This window comes from Mustelus asterias, chromosome 3 (genome assembly GCF_964213995.1).
Source record: "Mustelus asterias chromosome 3, sMusAst1.hap1.1, whole genome shotgun sequence".
Classification (NCBI taxonomy): Eukaryota; Metazoa; Chordata; class Chondrichthyes; order Carcharhiniformes; family Triakidae; genus Mustelus; species Mustelus asterias.
Genome location: NC_135803.1, coordinates 16,238,270 through 16,260,513, shown reverse-complemented (window position 1 = coordinate 16,260,513; position 22,244 = coordinate 16,238,270). Strand labels below are relative to the sequence as shown.

The 22,244-nt window shown below is 46.8% G+C and overlaps 1 protein-coding gene across 5 annotated transcripts in view; it reads right to left on the bottom strand.

The window, feature by feature from the left end:
- The window catches only part of LOC144487309 (glutathione hydrolase-like YwrD proenzyme), a 101,764-nt gene that overhangs the window by 15,377 nt on the left and 64,143 nt on the right, over window positions 1–22,244 (bottom strand). For all 5 annotated transcript variants that reach the window (XM_078205398.1, XM_078205416.1, XM_078205390.1 and 2 more), the window contains 3 exons: window positions 8,793–8,945; window positions 2,544–2,631; window positions 1,030–1,201 (listed from right to left, as the gene is read on the bottom strand). In XM_078205398.1, the coding sequence (XP_078061524.1) occupies window positions 1,030–1,201; window positions 2,544–2,631; window positions 8,793–8,945 (413 nt within the window). The remainder of the gene's footprint in view (window positions 1–1,029; window positions 1,202–2,543; window positions 2,632–8,792; window positions 8,946–22,244) is intronic.

Below are 22,244 nucleotides of genomic sequence, written 5' to 3'. Positions count from 1 at the left end.
GGTTCTACCAGCTGCCGTGGTAGGATTTGAACCCGTGTCACCCAGAGCATTAACTTGAGCTTCTGGCTTACTAGCCCAGTGACATTCCCACTGCACCCACTATTAACACCCAAAACAATCATCACGCAATGGCGCGGCTCAAACCGTAGCCCTCAGATTAAGATTCGGAGTATCTGCTAACCGAGCCAGCAAGCCACGTTCTGAATAAAAGCAAATTTACTGCGGATGCTGGAATCTGAAACCAAAAGAGAGAATGCTGGAAAATCTCAGCAGGTCTGGCAGCATCTGTAAGGAGAGAAAAAAGCTGACGTTTCGAGTCCAGATGACCCTTTGTCAAAGCTTTGACAAAGAGCATCTGGGCTCGAAACGTCAGCTCTTTTCTCTCCTCACAGATGCTGCCAAACCATGTTCTGGATTCCCTCAAATGCCGAAACGTTTCTGCATCTACCCTGTTAAATCCCTTCATTATTTTAAAAATCTTAATTTGTTTTTGCTTCAACCTTCTAAATTCAAAGGAATACAACCTCAGTTCATGCTACCAGACTGGATAACGTAACCCTTTGCTGATTATTGTTTGTAGCTGTCTCTTAGCTTTTGCTGATTTGTGTAGACAGACACCCCAATCCCCGGGTTTCTCCACAGTTACTAGTTTCTTGGAGCGTATTCCAATTTACCTTCTTGGCTCCAAGATGGATGACCTTTCATCTCTCATGACTTCCTAGTGACAAAGCTCCAGAATAACTCCCCATCTCCATATCCTCACTCGTATAATTAGAACATCTGTAATGTTCCCTCTACAAACTAGTTCTTCCCCTCACAGACAATGGAATCAAACAAACTGATGAACAAACAAATATTCCCTAATAATCCACAGAGGAACAAGAAGTAATTTAGCACTAATCCTAATACTTGCTAACCAATTGATTTCTCATCGGGCAGCTATTATAGAGGGTGATTCCCTCTCTACGGCGATGGACACCAAGCTCAAAGAGATGTGGGAACCCTCCAGCGTCAGGTTGTGAGCCTCACCTTTGCATGTTGATGAGCTCCGAGCGTTGTTTACTGTAATGTTTGGAGACCAGCTCTTCCACAGGCACCTTGACCTTGGCTGGATCCGCACAGAACCAGAAACAGTCAGCGAAGCTGAGTTTCATTGCCTCACTCAGCAGGTGGATGTAGTCGGCAGTGTTGTGGCCCAGTTCTGGAGAGGAAGCAGAACGAGGGAGTGGGTGGAGTGCGTCCGCTTTTTAGTACCCGGTTCCTGCTGCGAGAGCTTTATCTCTGGTATCCCCGGCTCAGACCCCACAGCTTCCCGCTCGAATTACACAGGCAGGAGCAAACAATAGAGACAGGGACCTAACAACAGGACAGGATCCTGGGCTATCCCATCCAGTTTAATCTTCCTGATACCTGGAAGTTTCAGCCCAAATATGCAGCAGGAGTAATTAGATCAGACAGCAATGTTGAAGTGATATTGTTATCAATTCAGAAATGCTGGAGCAAAATCATAGAATCTCTACAGTGCAGAAGGAAGCCATCCGGCCCATTGAGTCTGCACCAACTATCTGACAGAGTTCTCACCCAGGCCCTCTCCCCTGCCCTATCCCCGTAACCCCACACATTTACCACAGCTAATTATTCTAACCTACACACCTCGAGACACTATGGGACAATTTATCACGGCCAATCCACCTAATCTCTACGTCTTTGGAATGTGGGAGGAAACCGGAGCACCCGGAGGAAACCCACACAGACACGGAGAGAACGTGCAAACTCCACACAGACAGTGACCCAAGGCTGGAATTGAACCCGGGTCCTTGGCACTGTGAGGCAGCAGTGCTTGCCACCGTGCCACCCAATAGCCAAAGTAGCTAGCTTGCATTTATATAGTACCTCTCGTGACCTCAGGATGTCCCAACGCACTTAAGAGCCAATGAGGTAGTTCTGAAATGTCGCAGCCAATTTGCCAAGTATAGTTCCACCCTCAGCAGTGGGTTAATCAGTAGATCCTTTGTTTTAATGATGCTGGTCAAAAGGTAAATATAGACAAGGGAGTAACCCCCTGTTCTCCCTTTGCAGTCGCGTGGCAGGATCTTGCACAGCCACAGCGCCTCCAATGGCAGGAGAAGGTGATTGTAGTGTGACATGTTTACATAGTTCCTTTCCATTCTAAATGTGGACAAAGGAAGAGATTAACAGGAAGAGGCCAGAGGGGTCTTCAGTTTCACCAGGAAGGGAAGGAACTGGAAATTAGCACCTTTTCAGCTGCACAACATCCTCGGGATCCGAAAATGGCGGAAGTGCAATAGCTCCATTCTCAGGTACTAACTTCTTCCAAATCCAGACCCCTTTCTACACTATAACCTCCAAGAGACCACTGACCATCCATTTCACATCAGCGAATAATATTTCACAGTGAACATTTTAGGACTGATTTTGCAACTGGGTTGCACGCAAGGAGGATTAGCCCTGGCAGAGAGATCAGGTCACCACCAGCAGGCTTCAGGCCTCTCAGTCACTCTCAAAGTCTTTCAGTCTCCTACCTCTGATGTTGAAGTTCTCCAGCATGTTTAAGGCCATCAGAGCAGTGATTCCCTGTCCATTTGGAGGAAGCTCCCAGATCCTCAAACCCTACAGTCAATGGGAAAACAAAGTCGACAGAAACAACCTTTAGCAACTTACTATCTTTTTAATCATTCAAGTAAAATCTCTTGACCCAGCCGAGAAAAACTTTCTTTTTAAAACTAAATTATAGAATAATATAGCACAACAGTTGGCCTTTTTTTTAGCATGTCTTCATACCCACACTGTTTTTCTACCCTTATTTAAGGAATGATGGGGGAAGTGGTGGAAGTATTCATAAGACCGTAAGATATAGGAGCAGAATTCAGCCATTCAGCCCATCAAGTCTACTCTGCCATTCAATCATGGCTGATATGATATCCCCATTCTCCTGCCTTCTCCCCGTAACCTTTGATTCCCTTATTGATCAAGAACTTATCTGTCTCTGTCTTAAAGACACTCAATGACCTGGCCTCCACAGTCCTCTGTGGCAATGAGTTCCACAGATTCACCGCCCTCTGGCTGAAGAAATTCCTCCTCATCTCAGTTTTAAAGGAGCGTCCCTTCACTCTGAGGTCGTGCCGTCTGGTTCTAGTCTCTCCCGATGTGGAGATGCCGGCGTTGGACTGGGGTAAACAATTGATGTCTCTATTTGATTGATTTACTCTAGTCTCTCCCAGCAGTGAAAACATCCGCTCCACATCCACCCTATCTAGGCCTCTCAGTATTCTGTAGGTTTCAATTAGGTCCCCCCCCTCATCCTTCTAAACTCCATCGAGTATAGACCCAGACTCCTCAATCGTTCCTCATATGATAAGAGCTCATTCCTGAGCTGATTATCAGCCCATTGAACCATGTTGAACGCACCTTGCATGGCCAACAGATCCTGGCAAAGGACTTGAACCCAGAGCCTCTGGTTCAATGGTACTACCACTGTGCCACAAGACCTCCTGGAGGTCAATTGGCCCATCATGTTGGCTCGTCCGTTCTTTGGTAGAGCTGTACAACTAATCCTATTCCCCTGCTTTTTCCTCACATTCCTCATCTTTTTTTTCAAGTGCCCAGCAAGTTCACTTTTGGAAGTTATTATTGAATCTGCTTCCACCATCCTTTCAGACAGTCCCTTGCAGATCGCAATCCACTGCATAAATTGCCATGCTAAATTGCCCCTTAGTGTCAGGGGGACTAGCAGGGTAAATGGGGTTACGGGGATAGGATGGGTGGGATTGTGGTTAGTGCATAGTTGTTGTGCCAATCTTATTAAATCTGTGCCCCTTGGTTACCAATCCCCTGCCACTGGATTTCTTTACTCTATCAAAACCCTTCATGATTTTCATAGAATCCCTGCACTACAGAAGGAGGCCATTTGGCCCACCGAGTCTGCACTAACCACAATCTCACCCATCCTATCCCCGTAACCCCATTTACCCTGCTAGTCCCCCTGACACTAAGGGGCAATGTAGCATGGCCAATTGACCTAACCGGCACATCTTTGGACTGTGGGAGGAAACTGGAGCACCCAGAGGAAACTCATGCAGGCACGGGGAGAAGGTGCAAACTTCACACAGACAGTGACCCAAGCCGGGAATCGAACCCTGGGCCCTGGCGCAGTGAGGCGGCAGTGCTAACCACTGTGCCACCATGCTGCCCTTTTGAGCAACTCTCTCAATTCTGCCCTTAACCTTCTCTGCCCACAGGTGAACAATCCCAGCTTCTCGAGTCTCTCCACATAACAGACACCCCTGAACCTGGGTACCATACTAATAAAGCTCTTCTGCATCCATTCTAAGGCCTTGACATCTTCCTGAAGTGTGACACCCAGAACGGAACAATCCAGTTAAGTTCTTGCCAAAAAAGGTTTATTCAGCATCACTTCCTCACCTTTATACTCTATACCCAGAACCAATAGCAGAGCCAATAGAGTGAACACTATATGGGTCTCTTGTAGATAGGCACATGCATCTGAATGATCTTTATTTTAAAAATTATGGCTGCGTGTACTTCCTGTTAATCTCTTCCTTTGTCCACATTTAGAATGGAAAAGAGCTATGTAAACATGTCACACTACAATTATCTGCTCCTACCATTGGAGGCGCTATGGCTGCAACATGCCAGGAAGGTTTAACCTCATCACAACAAATTTACAAAGGCAGTTTCCAGACAGAATAATTGAATAACTTCTGCACTGACTGGTCCAGTTATCTTGCACTGGAATGATGGCACAGTGGTTGGCACTGCTGCCTCACAGTGCCAGGGACTTGGGTTCAATTCCGGCCCCGGGTCACTGTCTGCGTAGAGTTTGCACATTTTCCCCGTGTCTGCGTGGGTTTCCACCGGGTGCTCCTGTTTCCTCCCACAGTCCAAAGATGTGTCGGTTAGGTTGATTGGCCATGCTAATTTGACCCTAGTGTCAGGGGGATTAGCAAGGTAAATAAGTGGGGTTACGGGAATAGGGCCTGGGTGGGACTTGGTCGGTGCACCTCGATGGGCCGAATGGCCTCCTTCTGCACTGTAGCAATTCTATGATTCTAAGATATGCTCTTGACTTCCAACACCAGGGTTGATCAACTGACCTTGTGTCCATTATTAATCATTGGATTTACACACCCCACCAATTGCTCATAAAACTGATAAGTAGTCTATGTAAGCTTACTCATACAAACTCATTGACTGATAAGTTTATACTTTGATCTTTAAATGTGTATACAATTACTACAACAAATAGCGCACCATAGCTATTTTCTGCTATACATATCAGTACTTAGTCTGACAACATTTGTACAGGGCTTTAGTGAGATCACACTCGGATCTGTGTGCAGTTTTGGTCTCCATATTTAAGTAAGGATACACTTGCATTGGAGGTGGGACAGCAAAGGTTCATTAAATCGGTCCCTGGGATAAGAGGATTGTCCTAGGAGGCCGAGTAATTTGAGTCTGCATTCTCTGGAGTTTGGAAGAATGAGCGGTGATCCCACAGGAACATTCAAGATGACAAAGGGATTTGACAGGATAGATATTGAGATGTTGTTTCCCATGACTGGGGAATCTAAAACAATGGGGCAGTATTTCAGGATAAGGGGGCAATCAATAAGGACTGAGATGTGGAGAAATTACTTCACTCAAAGGGTTATGGAACTTTGGAATTCTCTAAGCCAGAAAGATGCTCCATCATTGAATATATTTAAGGCTGAGATAGATAGAGCTTTGGTTTCTCAGGGAATCAAGGGATGTGGGGAGCAGGTTTCAACTTGGATAAAGGCAAATTACTGCGGATGCTGAAATCTGAAACCAAAAGAGAAAATGCTGGAAAATCTCAGCAGGTCTGGCAGCATCTGTAAACTTGGGTTGAATCCCAAGATCAGCCATGGTTGTACTGAATGGCAGAGTGGTCTTTGCATGCTCTCAGTTCTTAAGTTCTTAAAATGTTAATTCAGTTTCTCTCTCTCTAGATGCTGCCTGACCTGCAGAGTAATTCCAGCATTCTCTGTTTATATGTTTCCATTTGATCTGTGCTACATCAGACAGCACAGTTCACCAGAGGAGCTCTCCACAGTTATTCCTCATCCTGATTATCACTAAAGGCTGTAAGAAGTTTAACAACACCAGGTTAAAGTCCAACAGGTTTATTTGGTAGCAAAAGCCACACAAGCTTTCGGAGCTCTTAGCCCCTTCTTCAGGTGAGTGGGAATTCTGTTCACAAACAGAGCTTATAAAGACACAGACTCAATTTACATGAATAATGGTTGGAATGCAAATACTTACAACTAATCAAGTCTTTAAGAGACGAAACAATGTGAGTGGAGAGAGCATCAAGACAGGCTAAAAAGATGTGTATTGTCTCCAGACAAGACAGCCAGTGAAACTCTGCAGGTCCACGCAACTGTGGGAGTTACAAATAGTGTGACATGAACCCAATATCCCGGTTGAGGCCGTCCTCGTGTGTGCGGAACTTGGCTATCAGTTTCTGCTCAGCAACTCTGCGCTGTCGTGTGTCGCGAAGGCCGCCTTGGAGAACGCTTACCCGAATATCAGAGGCCGAATGCCCGTGACCGCTGAAGTGCTCCCCAACAGGAAGAGAACAGTCTTGCCTGGTGATTGTCGAGCGGTGTTCATTCATCCGTTGTCGCAGCGTCTGCATAGTTTCCCCAATGTACCATGCCTCGGGACATCCTTTCTTGCAGCGTATCAGGTAGACAACGTTGGCCGAATTGCAAGAGTATGTACCGTGTACCTGGTGGATGGTGTTCTCACGTGAGATGATGGCATCTGTGTCGATGATCCGGCACGTCTTGCAGAGGTTGCTGTGGCAGGGTTGTGTGGTGTCATGGTCACTGTTCTCCTGAAGGCTGGGTAGTTTGCTGCGGACAATGGTCTGTTTGAGGTTGTGCGGTTGTTTGAAGGCAAGAAGTGGGGGTGTGGGGATGGCCTTGGCGAGATGTTCGTCTTCATCAATGACATGTTGAAGGCTCCGGAGGAGATGCCATAGCTTCTCCGCTCCAGGGAAGTACTGGACAACGAAGGGTACTCTGTCCACTGTGTCCCGTGTTTGTCTTCTGAGGAGGTCGGTGCGGTTTTTCGCTGTGGCGCGTTGGAACTGTTGATCAATGAGTCTAGCGCCATAGCCTGTTCTTATGAGGGCATCTTTCAGCATCTGAAAGCCATGGGGACCAAATTCGCACCTCAATATGCCAACATCTTCATGCACAGGTTCGAACAAGACTTCTCCACCGCACGGGACCTTCAACCGATGCTATACACTAGATACATCGATGACATTTTCTTCCTTTGGACTCATGGTGAACAATCACGGAAACAACTCTATATGACATCAACAAGTTCCATCCCACCATCAGCCTCACCATAGACTACTCTCCGGAATCAGTTGCATTCTTGGACACACGCATCTCCATTAAGGACGGTCACCTCAGCACCTCACTGTACCGCAAGCCCACGGATAACCTCACGATGCTCCACTTCTCCAGCTTCCACCCTAAACACGTTAAAGAAGCCATCCCCTACGGACAAGCCCTCCGTATACACAGGATCTGCTCGGATGGGGAGGATCGCAACAGACACCTCCAGACGCTGAAAGATGCCCTCATAAGAACAGGATATAGCGCTAGACTCATTGATCAACAGTTCCAACGCGCCACAGCGAAAAACCGCACCGACCTCCTCAGAAGACAAACACGGGACACAGTGGACAGAGTACCCTTCGTTGTCCAGTACTTCCCCGGAGCGGAGAAGCTACGGCATCTCCTCCGGAGCCTTCAACATGTCATTGATGAAGACGAACATCTCGCCAAGGCCATCCCCACACCCCCACTTCTTGCCTTCAAACAACCGCACAACCTCAAACAGACCATTGTCCGCAGCAAACTACCCAGCCTTCAGGAGAACAGTGACCATGACACCACACAACCCTGCCACAGCAACCTCTGCAAGACGTGTCGGATCATCGACACAGATGCCATCATCTCACGTGAGAACACCATCTACCAGGTACACGGTACATACTCTTGCAATTCGGCCAACGTTGTCTACCTGATACGCTGCAAGAAAGGATGTCCCGAGGCATGGTACATTGGGGAAACTATGCAGACGCTGCGACAACGGATGAATGAACACTGCTCGACAATCACCAGGCAAGACTGTTCTCTTCCTGTTGGGGAGCACTTCAGCGGTCACAGGCATTCGGCCTCTGATATTCGGGTAAGCGTTCTCCAAGGCGGCCTTCGCGACACACGACAGCGCAGAGTCGCTGAGCAGAAACTGATAGCCAAGTTCCGCACACACGAGGACGGCCTCAACCGGGATATTGGGTTCATGTCACACTATTTGTAACTCCCACAGTTGCGTGGACATGCAGAGTTTCACTGGCTGTCTTGTCTGGAGACAATACACATCTTTTTAGCCTGTCTTGATGCTCTCTCCACTCACATTGTTTCGTCTCTTAAAGACTTGATTAGTTGTAAGTATTTGCATTCCAACCATTATTCATGTAAATTGAGTCTGTGTCTTTATAAGCTCTGTTTGTGAACAGAATTCCCACTCACCTGAAGAAGGGGCTAAGAGCTCCGAAAGCTTGTGTGGCTTTTGCTACCAAATAAACCTGTTGGACTTTAACCTGGTGTTGTTAAACTTCTTACTGTGTTTACCCCAGTCCAACGCCGGCATCTCCACATTATCACTAAAGGGACAGATCAAGAAACAGAAATGAAGACACTTACTTTATAGTCTGTGAAGAATGGTGTAACTTCTGTGCTGGTATGCTCCTTTAGGTCATCGAGATTCATAACTCCACCATTCTGCTGAATGATTTCTACAATGGTTCTCGCTATCCGTCCCTCATAGAATCCTTTCTTGCCGAACTGAGCCAGTTCCTTCATGGGAAACACAATACACACCTGCTTCAGAAACTTTCTGCAGTACTAAAGTGTCCCAGTAAAAAATGTAGAAAGGTTCCTGACTGAGTGGAAAAGACATCAATATTGCCAACACTTCATCAAAGGGCTGCCACTCTGACTGATGCCTGGCATGAAAGCCACTCCCAGAAACGATGCAGCAAGCATATGACAATGAGCTCATGGCTTAAATCTCGCTGTTCTCCACAAGGTGAGTTTCTAGCTTCAATCAGAAGAAATAGGAGCAAGATTAGGTCATATGGTCCCTCGAGCTTGCTTCACCATTCAATAAGATTATGGCTGATCTGAATGTGGCCATAACGTCACGTTTATTTATACATTCTTGCTGAGACATGGGTGTCACTCGCAAGGTCAGCATTTGTGTTAATCCCTATTTGCCCTTGAATTGACTGCCATGTTCGGCTATTTCAGAAGGCAATGAAGAGTCAGTCACGTTGCTGTGGGTCTGGAGTCACATGTAGGCCAGACCGGGTAAGGATGGCAGATTTCCTTCCCTAAAGGACAATTTTGCAACAACTGATGATAGTTTCATGATCACCATTATAACCTAGGTTTATTAATTAAATTTACATTCCAGTAGCTCCCATGGTGGATTTGAACCCATATCCTCAGAGCGACATTACCAGTACGCCATCATCTCCACCTGCCTGCCCTTTTCCAGCCTTTGACTCCCTTGTGGATCAAAAATCTACCTATGTCAGCCTTGAATATATTCAATGGCCTAGCCTCCACTGCTGTCTGGGGAAGGCACGGAGGCACAGTGGTTAGCACTGCTGCCTCACAGCACCAGGGACCCAGGTTCAATTCCGCTCTCAGGTCACTATCTGTGTGGAGTTTGTATGTTCTCTCCGGGTCTGCATAGATTTCCTCCGGGTGCTCCGGTTTCCTCCCACAGACGGAAGATGCGCGGGTTAGGTTGATTGGCCATGTTGAAATGCCCCTTAGTGTCAGGGGGATTAGCAGGGTAAATATGTGGGGTGACGGGGATAGGGTCTGGATGGGATTGTTGTCGGCATGGCTCAATGGGCCGAATGGCCTCTTTCTGCACTGAAGGGATTCTATGATTCTAAGACCATAAGATACATAAGAGTAGAAGTCTGCTCCACCATTCAAAGAGAACATGACTGATCTGATATGATAATCCTCAACTCCACTTTCCAGCCTTATCCCCATGACTCTTGATTTCCTTATTGATTATAAAGAGAATTCCAAAGTCTAACGATTCGCTGAGGAAAAAATTACTCCTCACTTACATCTTACATGGAAGATCCTTTAAACTGTGCCCCCTAGTTCTAAACCCACCCACAAGGGGAAACAGCATCTACCCAGTTAAGCCTCCCGCAGAATCTTGCGATGTTTTGATAAGATTATCTCTCATTCTTCTAAACAACGAGCATTGGCCTAGTCTGCTCCCCAAAGAGAGAAACAGTAAACCTACATTATGAGCAGTGCTATTTTTAAATGGTCCTATCAGTGGTCGTATGGAACATGTGATAATCCAGCTGACTCACATAATTTCCTCATCAGCCTCTGCTTGGACAGCAGGAGGAAGAAAGAGGGAACCTCGAGGCTTGGCTATTTCAATTTTCTCTTCATCGACCTTCCATCTTCCACTCTCCATAAACGTAAGCTCATCAAAATCTCTTCCACCCACATCCTAACTTGCACCATGACCCTCTTGCCCTTCATCCCTTTCCTCGCTGACCTAGATTGGTTCCTGGTCTGGCGACATCTCATCTTTAAAATTCTCATTCCTCACTTTCAAATCCCTCAGTGAGCTCGCTGCATCCTTTCTCTGTGATCTCACCCAGCCCTACAGTCCTAGATTTATCTGCTGCTCCAATTCTGTCCTCTTGCACATCCCCAAATTTCGCCATCCCACTGCCTTCAACTGCCTGTGAGCTCCTATAATCCCTCCCTAATACTCTTCCCTTCTCCGCCTCTCACTCTTCATTGAAGACGCTGCTTAAATCTACCTCTCGGATCACATTTTTGGCAGTCTGCTCTACACCTCCTTATGTGACTCGATGTTACATTTTGTTTCTTAATGCTCCTGTGAAGCACCTTGAGCCACTTGACTGCTTTAAAAGTCACATTTAGGACAAAGTCATTCTCAATGTTCATAAATCTGCCGACAGATACGCTTTGTACATATAACCATTGTGTGGGAATGAAAAACTCCCTGGTTCCACTTTAACTGCCATCCGAACAGTGTCAACCAAATATACTATTCACTCCAGGAATCCTGACAGAGCCATAAAAATCCAGAATAAAAACAAAACAGCTGTAAAATGCAACTTCTCAATTTCTAAACTAAGGTCTTATTGTTCATTTTAATGCGCAGAATTCTGCTTTCATCAAGTCTAAACATTGAACAGTCACCTGAGATCTTGTAGCAGAGTGGTAGCATCCCGACCTCTGGACCAAGTCCACAATCAGGACTTGTTGGCCAAAGAAGTAGGGGGCGATTCTCCCTTCGAGGGTCGATTCGCAGGACTCCCGCGAGCGTTCGCGCCCCGCTTTCATCTCCCAATGCCAGATTTCCAACGCGGTCTGCTCCACGCTGGAAATCGGCAGAGAGCCAGGGTTAGTATTTAAATGATACTTTACATATTAATTTAAATGTTATTAGCGGGCCCGGGACTGAATTCTCTGGGCCCGCTAGTCTCTCCCACCCCACCAGAGTATTTCACTCCAGCGGGGTTGAGAGTAGCTCCCCACTTTCGGGGGGCTAGTGGCTCGACCCCGCTGGAGTGAAGGGAGGGCAATCAGGGCCCCCCCCCAGGGGCCGAGCAGCGGGGAGGACGGGGGGGTGGGGGGGTGCTCCCTGGGCATGGGCACCCTGGCAGTGTCCAAGGGGCAAAGTGTCCATGCCCAGGGGGCACCTTGGCACAGGCCATCGGGCATCGGGCAGTGCCAAGAGGGCAGGGCCTATTGGAAGGGCAAGGCTCTGCCCACTGAAATCTAATGATATTCACGTTGGTGACCCCTGCAGTGCACAGAGTTTGGGAGATTCTTCTCTGAGCTCCCACTGAAAAATCCAGCGTGAATTACTCCAGTTTTCCCATGAATTCAATACTTTGAATTTTTGGGGGAGAATTCCGCCCATGGTGTTCATAACAGGCAGATAATCAGCTCCGGAATCCTCACACTACTTCCCCACTATTCCCCAAAGGGAAAAAAGTGGGTGTCAAAATACACTTAAAAAATATTAAGCAATACATTATTTGTCGTTCAGCTGAACTGCTCCCCTGCAAGGCACTTTGTTTTCTAAGTCACTCATGGCATATGGACATTGCTGACTATTTATTGCCCAAACTTAATTGCCCTTGAGAAGGTGGTGGTGAGCTGCCTTCTTAAATTGCTGGAGTCCATGTGGAGTAGGGACACCCACAGTGCTGTAATGAGGGAATTCCAGGATTTTGACCCAGCAATAGTGAAAGAACGGCGATATGGTTCCAAGTCAGGATGGTGTGAGACTTGGAAGAGAACTTGTCGGTGGTGGTGTTCCAATAAGTCTGTTCCACTTGTTCTTTTACAGGTTGCAGTTTTGGAAGGCGCTGTCGAAGAGGATTGGCATAGAACACAATGCTGCCACTGTGTGCCGTTAGTGGAAGGAGGGCATATTTAAGGTGATGGACAGGGTGCCAATCAAGTGGGCTTGCTTGTCTTGCAATGGTGTCAAGTTCTGAGTCCTGTTGGAAGTGCTTTCATCCAGGCAAGTGGAGAGTAGCATTGATAGACTGCTTTATTATCTGAGGAGCTGTGAATGGTACTGACCATGTGTGCAATAATCAGCGAACATTCCCAATTATAATGGTGGGAGAGTTAATAAAAAGACAGCTGAAGATGGTTGGGCCTCGGACATTACCCTAAGGAATTCCCGCAGCAATGTCCTGGAACTGAGATGATTAATCTCCAGCAACTTCAACCATCTTCTTTTGTGCTCGGTATAACTCCAGTCAATGGTGAGTTTTCCCCCTAATTTCAATTGGCTTCAATTTTACCAGCACTCCTGACACCGCATTCGGTCAAATGTTTCTTTGATATCAAGGGCAGAAAAAAGAAAGTTCAGAATGAGAATAATAGTGAGAAGGCGGTAGTTGAGAAAAATAAAAGGGAGTTTATTGTTGGGATCTGGCACATGTTTGGTCTTGGCAGGGGTAGCATTGTGTGTGTGAATGGAGGTCAAACAAGGTTTTTCTTCTTGTTGACCCTTATCGCTTTCCACAGGCCCAGTCTAACACCTGCCCTCGAGGACAACTTGGCCAGTAGCTTTGATGGGCATTCAAGTCTCCGACCCAAGAACATTCAGTGTCCTTACTGCTCTCAATGCTTCTTCCAAGTGATGTTCAACATAATGGAACTATTACTCTTTAGCTAAGGAAGGGTAGTGGGTGGTAATCAGCAGGAGGTTTCTTTGCCCATGTTTGACCTGATGCCATGAGATTCATGGTGTCCACAGCCAATATCGAGGACTCCCAAGTCTACTCCCTCCTCATTGTACACTACTGTGCCTTCACTTTGATGGGATAGGTCATACTCAAGGATGATGAACATTTCAGTCTCCAGTAAATTCTTCACTCTACCAGTTCTGAGGAGCCAGATGCTAACTCTGTTTCTCTCTCCACAGATGCCACCAGACCTGCAGAATTTTTCCAGCACTTTCTGTTCTGATTTCAGATTTCCAACAATCACAGCATTCTGCTTTTATTTTATGGTGATGGAAGAGTCCAGGACATTGGCTTTAAGGTTCAATTCATACAAACAAGGAGCAGGAGTAGGCCATTCAACCCCTCGGGCCTGCTGATAGGATAGTGGACCTCAAAGCTACATCCCGCCTACCACCGTGAACCCATCAGCCGTCGGTGAGAATGACAATATCACGCTCTTGCTTGACTAGTCTACGGGCATGCTCTCCCCATTTTGGTACAAAGCACCAGAAGCATAATTCTGGATTGCTTGTGCCTTTGTCATGTCCAATACCTCGGGCACACTGGGTGGTCAGTCTGGCTTTCTTATTATTATGCATTTCTACAGTGGTGTGATATAACTGAGTGGCTTGCTAGGTAACCTCAGAGGGCAGTTAAGAGTCAACCACATTGCTATGGTTGACTCCAAACAAGTCACATGTAGGCCAGACCAGGTAAGGACGGCAGATTTTCTTCCCTAAAGCATATAAGTGAACTAGATGTGCTCTCACAGAAATCTAGTCGTTTCATGGTCACCATTATCGCGTCCAACTTTTAATTCCTGATGGATTTGTTATATGGATGTGTAGGTTAGGGGGATTGGCCAAGCTAAATTGCCCCTTAGTGTCCCAAGATGTGTAGGTTAGGGATTGGTGGGGTAAATGCATGGGGTTACGAGGATAAAGCAGGGGATGGGCCTGGGTAAGATTTTTTATTTATTAGTCTCACAAGTAGGCTCATATTAACACTGCAATGAAGTTACTGTGAAAATCCGCCACACTCCTGCCCCTGTTCGGGTACACTGAGGGAGAATTTTAGCGTGGCCAATGCACCTAACCAGCATGTCTTTCAGACTGTGGGAGGAAACCGGAGCACCCAGTGTAAATCCACGTAGACACGGGAAGAATGTGTAGACTCAGCACAATGAGCCCAAGTCGGTAATCGAACCCGGGTCTATTGGCGCTGTGAGGCAACTAACCACTGTGCCAACGTGGTGCCCATTGATGCTCTGTTGGTGCAGATTTGATGGGCTGAATGGCCTCTTTTTGCACTGTAGGGGTTCTATGATCCTGTGGAGCTTCACAATCATTCGATAGAGGAGGCAGTGGCACAATGACATTCTCACTACACTACTAATCTCAGAGAACCGTGGCATTGACCCGGGCACCAAGGTTCAAATCCTACCACGTGAGATTTGAATTCAATTGTTTTTAAAAATCCGGAATTAAAGTTGTCTGATAATAACCATGAAACAACACAGTCAGTTTGAGTATCAGGTTGTGGATGGCTCCATCCTCTGAGCTCACACTCATAATCGAAACTGGGTGGGATGGTTTCATTTGGAATTCTTACAATCCACCGACGTAAGGGGGATCACCATCCCCTTCAGTTTGGCTTGGACTGTTCCCATCTCCAGTGAGGAAAGGTCAGTGTATAAACTCACTGCTACGCCCAGATCTCGAAATATTTCTCTAATTAGCTGATGATGAAGCAAGAACAATTAGGTGTAATCCAACACGGGGAATGCAAACACACCTCAGAGACAAGTTACAGACTGGTACCACTGTATAAAGGTTAATCATTATCAAATGACACAGAGGACAACTCAGCTGACATAGTTTCAGTGTTTTCATTGTAAATGATCTATAAAATTCAATATCACAATGAAAAGCTCATTCAGATAATAAACTTCAGCTGCTAAGGGTCCCTTTTATTTTCTGTAATTATTGACATTGGAACCTTTTAGTTGGTGCATTTCAATCTCCAAGGAACCCAATCGCAGTTTACGTGTTGCCAAAATGGCACTGAAAGGTCACGGTGTTACAGCACGGAACAATCCTCCCATGGAACAGACTTGAAAAATGGACTGACACAAGAATTGGGCCAATCACCCATTAGAGGACCAGAAAATAGTTCCATCAGTTTACACATTTATTGTTCAACTCTCATCAGTGAAACAGAATATCTGGCCATTATCACCTTCTGTTTGTGGGAGCTTACTGGGTATAAAGGGGCACGCTTCCAACATTACAAGATCCTTCAAAGATGGTCAAGTGCTTCAGATGTGACTAGTGCGGTTGACGGAGGGGAACCGGTGGATGCGGTGTTTTTGGATTTCCAAAAGGCGTTTGATAAGGTGCCTCACAAAAGGTTGCTGAAGAAGATTGGGTCACACGGAGTTGGGGGTAGGGTGTTAGCGTGGATTGGGGATTGGCTATCCGACAGGAAGCAGAGAGTCGGAATAAATGGGTGCTTTTCTGGTTGGCGGATGGTAACTAGTGGTGTGCCGCAGGGATCGGTACTGGGGCCTCAACTATTTACCATTTATATAGACGATCTGGAGGAGGGGACTGAGTGTAGGGTAACAAAGTTTGCAGACGACACAAAGATAAGTGGAAAAGTGAATCGTGTGGAGGGCGTAGAAGGTCTGCAGAGAGATTTGGACAGGCTGAGTGAGTGGGCGAGGATCTGGCAGATGGAGTATAACGTTGACAAATGCGAGGTTATTCACTTTGGAAGAAATAATAGCAAATTGGATTATTATCTAAATGGAAAGAAATTACAACATGCTGCTGTGCAGAGGGACCTGGGGGTCCTTGTGCATGAGACGCAAAAACCCAGTCTGCAGGTGCAACAGGTGATCAAGAAGGCAAATGGGATGTTGGCCTATATCGCAAGGGGGATAGAATATAAAAGCAGAGATGTCTTGCTGCATCTGTACAGGGCATTGGTGAGGCCGCAGCTGGAATACTGTGTGCAGTATTGGTCCCCTTATTTGCGGAAGGATATATTGGCCTTGGAGGGAGTGCAGAGAAGGTTCACCAGGTTGATACCGGAGATGAAGGGTGTTGATTATGAGGAGAGACTGAGCAGATTGGGTTTGTACTCGTTGGAATTTAGAAGGCTGAGGGGGGATCTTATAGAGACCTATAAGATAATGAAGGGGCTGGATAGGGTAGAGGTGGAGAGATTCTTTCCACTTAGAAAGGAAGCTAGAACTAGAGGGCACAGCCTCAAAATAAAGGGGAGTCAGTTTAGGACAGAGTTGAGGAGGAACTTCTTCTCTCAGAGGGTGGTGAATCTCTGGAATTCTCTGCCCACTGAAGTGGTGGAGGCTACCTCGTTGAATATGTTTAAATCATGGATAGATGGATTCTTGATCGGTAAGGGAATTAGGGGTTATGGGGATCAGGCGGGTAAGTGGAACTGATCCACTTCAGATCAGCCATGATCTTATTGAATGGCGGGGCAGGCTCGAGGGGCTAGATGGCCTACTCCTGCTCCTATTTCTTATGTTCTTATGTTCAGGATATCCTAAGGTCTTTAAAAGCGATATGAATGTAAGTTTGTTCTGCTCTTCAATTCAGTCTACAGTATTAAAACAATTTAAAATAAAATGCTTAAAGGCAAGGAGGCTGGTGGACAGGAAGTAGAACCTGAGAGAGAGAGTTGACAGAAAGCAAGGTCATAGAAACATGGAAACTAGAAGCAAGAGAAGGCCATTCAGCCCTTCGAGCCTGCTCCACTATTCATTTTGATATTGGTTAATCATCGAATTCAATATCCTGATTCCCCCTTCCCCCCTATATCCCTTGATCCCTTTAGCCCCAAGAGTTATATCGAATTTCTTCTTGAAATCACACAATGAGGGCGATTCTACCAAAAGTGCTGAATTGATGGGAAAACTGTTCTAGATCACGACTGTTTTTTCAGTGCAGCTTCAGATCTGAATCTTCCCACTCTGTGCACTGCAGAGGTCCCAATCGGGAATCTCATTAAAAACCCAGGGGGGGCGGAGACTATTCGCGCCGGAGTCTGACAGCTCCGGAACTCTGCACATGCACAATGGTCCCAATCTGTCAGTCTCCCGGTTTGCTCTCCAGCTCGATCGCTGGCCAGCCCAGGACCCCCGCAGCGCTGCCCCTCCAACACCCCCCCATGGCCCAATCGCAGCCCCCACAACAAACCCCTGCCCCAGTGCGCCCCAATGTCCAGCCCACCCTCGCCCCCCCCACCACCAGCAGTGGCGATCCCCCCACCCCTCTCACCCCGGTAGAGCCCCGCCCCCCCTCTGCTGACCCCCCAGGGGTCAGACCTCTCCCCCCCACCTCAGGAGGCAGGCGTCCCCCGGCAGACAACCCCCCTCAGCCCGCCCCAATCGCTGCCCTCCCTCCAGCCCAGACCGATCCCAATGCAGCGTGGCAGCGGGATTCCCCAACTCCACCAATCGCCCCCTAGGCCACAATAGACCCCACCCCTTGGCACTGCCCGATGCCCAGCGGGCAGTGCCAGGAGCATAGGCTGGCATTGTCAGGGTGCCCATGTCCAAGGAGCACCACCCCGCCCTACCATCCAACCCCCTGGGGGCCCCGATTGCCCCCTCTTCACTCTGGCGAGGTCTCTCGCGAGTTCCCTGAACATGGGGAGCTACTCTAAACCCACCGCAATGAGGTACTCCTGGCAGGGTAGGAGATGCTATTGGGCCCGGCAAGTTCCATGCCGGGCCCGATAATCACATTTAAATATATTGAAAATACATTTAAAACATATTCAAATGACTTAACTCACTTCCTGCTGGACGTCTGTGCGTAGCCGGCGGCGCCATGTTCTTCTAGTTGAGAGATGCGCGCAGGTCACAAAAGCTCGCTGGGAACCCATGAAATGGCCGACATGTGCATCTCCCGACCCGACCCACCAGCTGCGGGTCGCAATGGGAGAATCGGGCCCAAAGCTTTGGCCTCAACTACTTTCCGTGGTCGTGAATTCCACACATTCACCACTCTGGGTGAAGAAATATCTCCTCACCCTGAGTCCTAAAAGGTTTACCCCTTATCCTCAAATGACGACCCCTGGTTCTAGACTCCCCCACCATCGGGAACATTCTTTCTGAATCCACCCTGTCTGATGCTGTTCGAATTTTATAAGTTTCTATGAGGTCCCCTCTCGCTTTTCTAAACACCAATGAATATAATCCTAACTGATTTAGTCTCTCCTCATATGACAGACCTGCCATCCCAGGAATCAACCTGGCAAACCTTCGCCGTACTCCCTCGATAGCAAGGACATCCTTCCTCAGATAAGGACGCCAAAACTAGGACACCAGTGCTCCAGATGTGGCCTCACCAACGCCCTTAAGAATTGCAGTAAAACATCTCTATTCCCACACTCAAATCCTCTCATTATGAAGGCCAAGACCGCAAGGAACTACAAAGGGTCGTGAATGTAGCCCAATCCATCACGCAAACCAGCCTTCCATCCATTGAATTCATCCTCACTTCCCACTGCCTGGGAAAAGTTGCCAGAATCAAGGACCCCACGCACCCCGGACATTCTCTCTTCCACCTTCTTCCGTCGGGAAAAAGATACAAAAGTCTGAGGTCACGTACCAACCGACTCAAGAACAGCTTCTTCCCTGCTGCCATCAGACTTCTGAATGGACTTACCTCGCATCAAGTTGATCTTTCTCTACACCCTCGCTGTGACTGTAACACTACATTCTGCACTCTCTCCTTTCCTTCTCTATGAACGGTGTGCTTTGTCTGTATAGCGCTTAAGAAACAATACTTTTCACTGTATACCAATACATGCGACAATAATAAATCAAATCAAAAATAAACATACTATTTGCCTTCTTTACTGCCAGCTGCACCTGCACACTTACTTCCAAGTCATTGTAGCAAGGCCTGAGAAAGTATTTGAATGAAGGGGAGAAAGGTAACAAGTGGCTAAGGGAGAGAGTTCTAGAGTGCACGTAAGGAGGGATTGAATGGCCGAACATCAAAGGTGAGACAAAGAAACCAGCGGCACAGTTAGCCAGAATCAGAAGATGGGAGTGGATGGTTTGTATTACTGAAAGAGATTTCAGAGCGAGGAGAAAGAAAAATCATGAACGAATTTGAATGTGGAGGGTGAGTAATTCAGTCAATACATTGGTCAGCAGCAAGACAATGAGAGGGCAGGAGTGACAAGTTGTGTGGGGTAATCTGGGGTCACAGAGGTCTGGATGAGTTGGAGTTTGTTTAGGGTCGTGCTGGAGACGCAGAGAGGAAACTATGACTCTATGAGTCATGAGGTGATGCAGTGCTAAAACTAACAATGACCAAATTTTTTGACTGATAGAGAAGACTGATCTAATTTACTGTTTATTGGTCAATATAACTGACATGGAACTAATCACCAGCAGCAAATTTTACTGAATTTCAAGCAGTGACCTAAGTAACAGCAGCATTTTATAACTGCCTGTGTAAAGGTCCTTTGATAAGAAGAGTTTTCTTCCCCAGGGAAAGACCTGCAGGTAAATCATCCACGGAGTCCTCCTGTACTCGTGTTGCTGAACATTGCAGATCTCATTTTTTCAGAATTCCTTGTTGCCAAGACGCCTCTATACACCCATCTCACATCCAATTCTCTATACACTCATCACACCCCCAAATCACCTATACACCCATCACACCCCAAAATTCCCTATACACCCATCACACCCCCAAATCACCTATACACCCATCTCACACCCAATCCTCTATACACCCACCACACACCCAATCCTCTATACACCCATCACACGCCCAATCCTCTATACACCCATCACACCCCCAAATCACCTATACACCCATCTCACACCCAATCCTCTATACACCCTTCTCACACCCAATCCTCTATACACCCTTCTCACACCCAATCCTCTATACACCCATCACACACCCAATCCTCTATACACCCTTCTCACACACAATCCTCTATACACCCATCACACACCCAATCCTCTATACACCCACCACACACCCAATCCTCTATACACCCTTCTCACACCCAATCCTCTATACACCCATCACACACCCAATCCTCTATACACCCTTCTCACACACAATCCTCTATACACCCATCACACACCCAATCCTCTATACACCCATCACACACCCAATCCTCTATACACCCATCTCACACCCAATCCTCTATACACCCTTCTCACACCCAATCCTCTATACACCCATCACACACCCAATCCTCTATACACCCATCACACCCCCAAATCACCTATACACCCATCTCACACCCAATCCTCTATACACCCACCACACACCCAATCCTCTATACACCCATCACACGCCCAATCCTCTATACACCCATCACACCCCCAAATCACCTATACACCCATCTCACACCCAATCCTCTATACACCCACCACACACCCAATCCTCTATACACCCTTCTCACACCCAATCCTCTATACACCCATCACACACCCAATCCTCTATACACCCTTCTCACACCCAATCCTCTATACACCCATCACACACCCAATCCTCTATACACCCACCACACACCCAATCCTCTATACACCCTTCTCACACCCAATCCTCTATACACCCATCACACACCCAATCCTCTATACACCCTTCTCACACCCAATCCTCTATACACCCATCACACACCCAATCCTCTATACACCCATCACACACCCAATCCTCTATACACCCATCTCACACCCAATCCTCTATACACCCTTCTCACACCCAATCCTCTATACACCCATCACACACCCAATCCTCTATACACCCATCTCACACCCAATCCTCTATACACCCATCACACACCCAATCCTCTATACACCCATCTCACACCCAATCCTCTATACACCTATCACATACCCAATCCTCTATACACCCATCACACACCCAGTCCTAAATGGACTATAAGAAATGGGAGCAGCAGTAGGCTCCTCAAGCCTGCTCCACTGTTCAAAAGGATCATGACTGATCCAATATTCCTCATGGGGGCAAACCTGCTTTTAACCACATTAGTTTGGCTATTACTACTTTTCTAGTGATGGTGATGATACTTAACTCCTCCCCCATACTCTTCAGTATTAATCAGATGTTCAAAATATCTTCCACCATAAAGACGTTTGCAAAATATCTTTAACTACTCTGCCATTTCCTTGTTCCCCATAACTATCTCCCAAGACTCATTTTCTAAGGGGTCTCTGTTCATTTTGATCTCTCTCTTCCTTCTTATATATTTAAAGAAGTTCTTGTCAGTTTTTATATTGCTTGCTAGTTTGCCCTCATAGTTTATTTTCTCTCTCTTTATTATCTTTTTAGTCTTCCTTTGATGGATCCTGAACCTATCCCAGTCTTTGGGGCTATTACTGACTTTTGTCTCCTTATATGCTTTTTCTTTCAACTTACCACTCTCCTTAACTTCTTTGGTTAGCCATGGTTGGTTTGTCCCTCTCTTAGAATCTTTCCTCCTTACTGGGATTTGTTTTGCTGAGAATCATGAATTATCTCCTTAAATGTCTGCCACCGCTTGCTTCCCATCTTTCCTGCTAATCTATCCGCCCAGTCCACTTTAACTAACTCTCTCCTCATTTCATTGCAATTCCCTTTATTTAAATTAATCACAGTTGTTTCTGACCCAAATGTCTCACTGTCAAACTGAATGTTAAATTCTATCGTGTTATGATCACTACTTCCGAGAGGGAAGATTAAAGTCACAAGTCACCCATTGCACACCCAATTCTCTATACACCCAATGCACACCCAATCCCAATCTTCTATACACC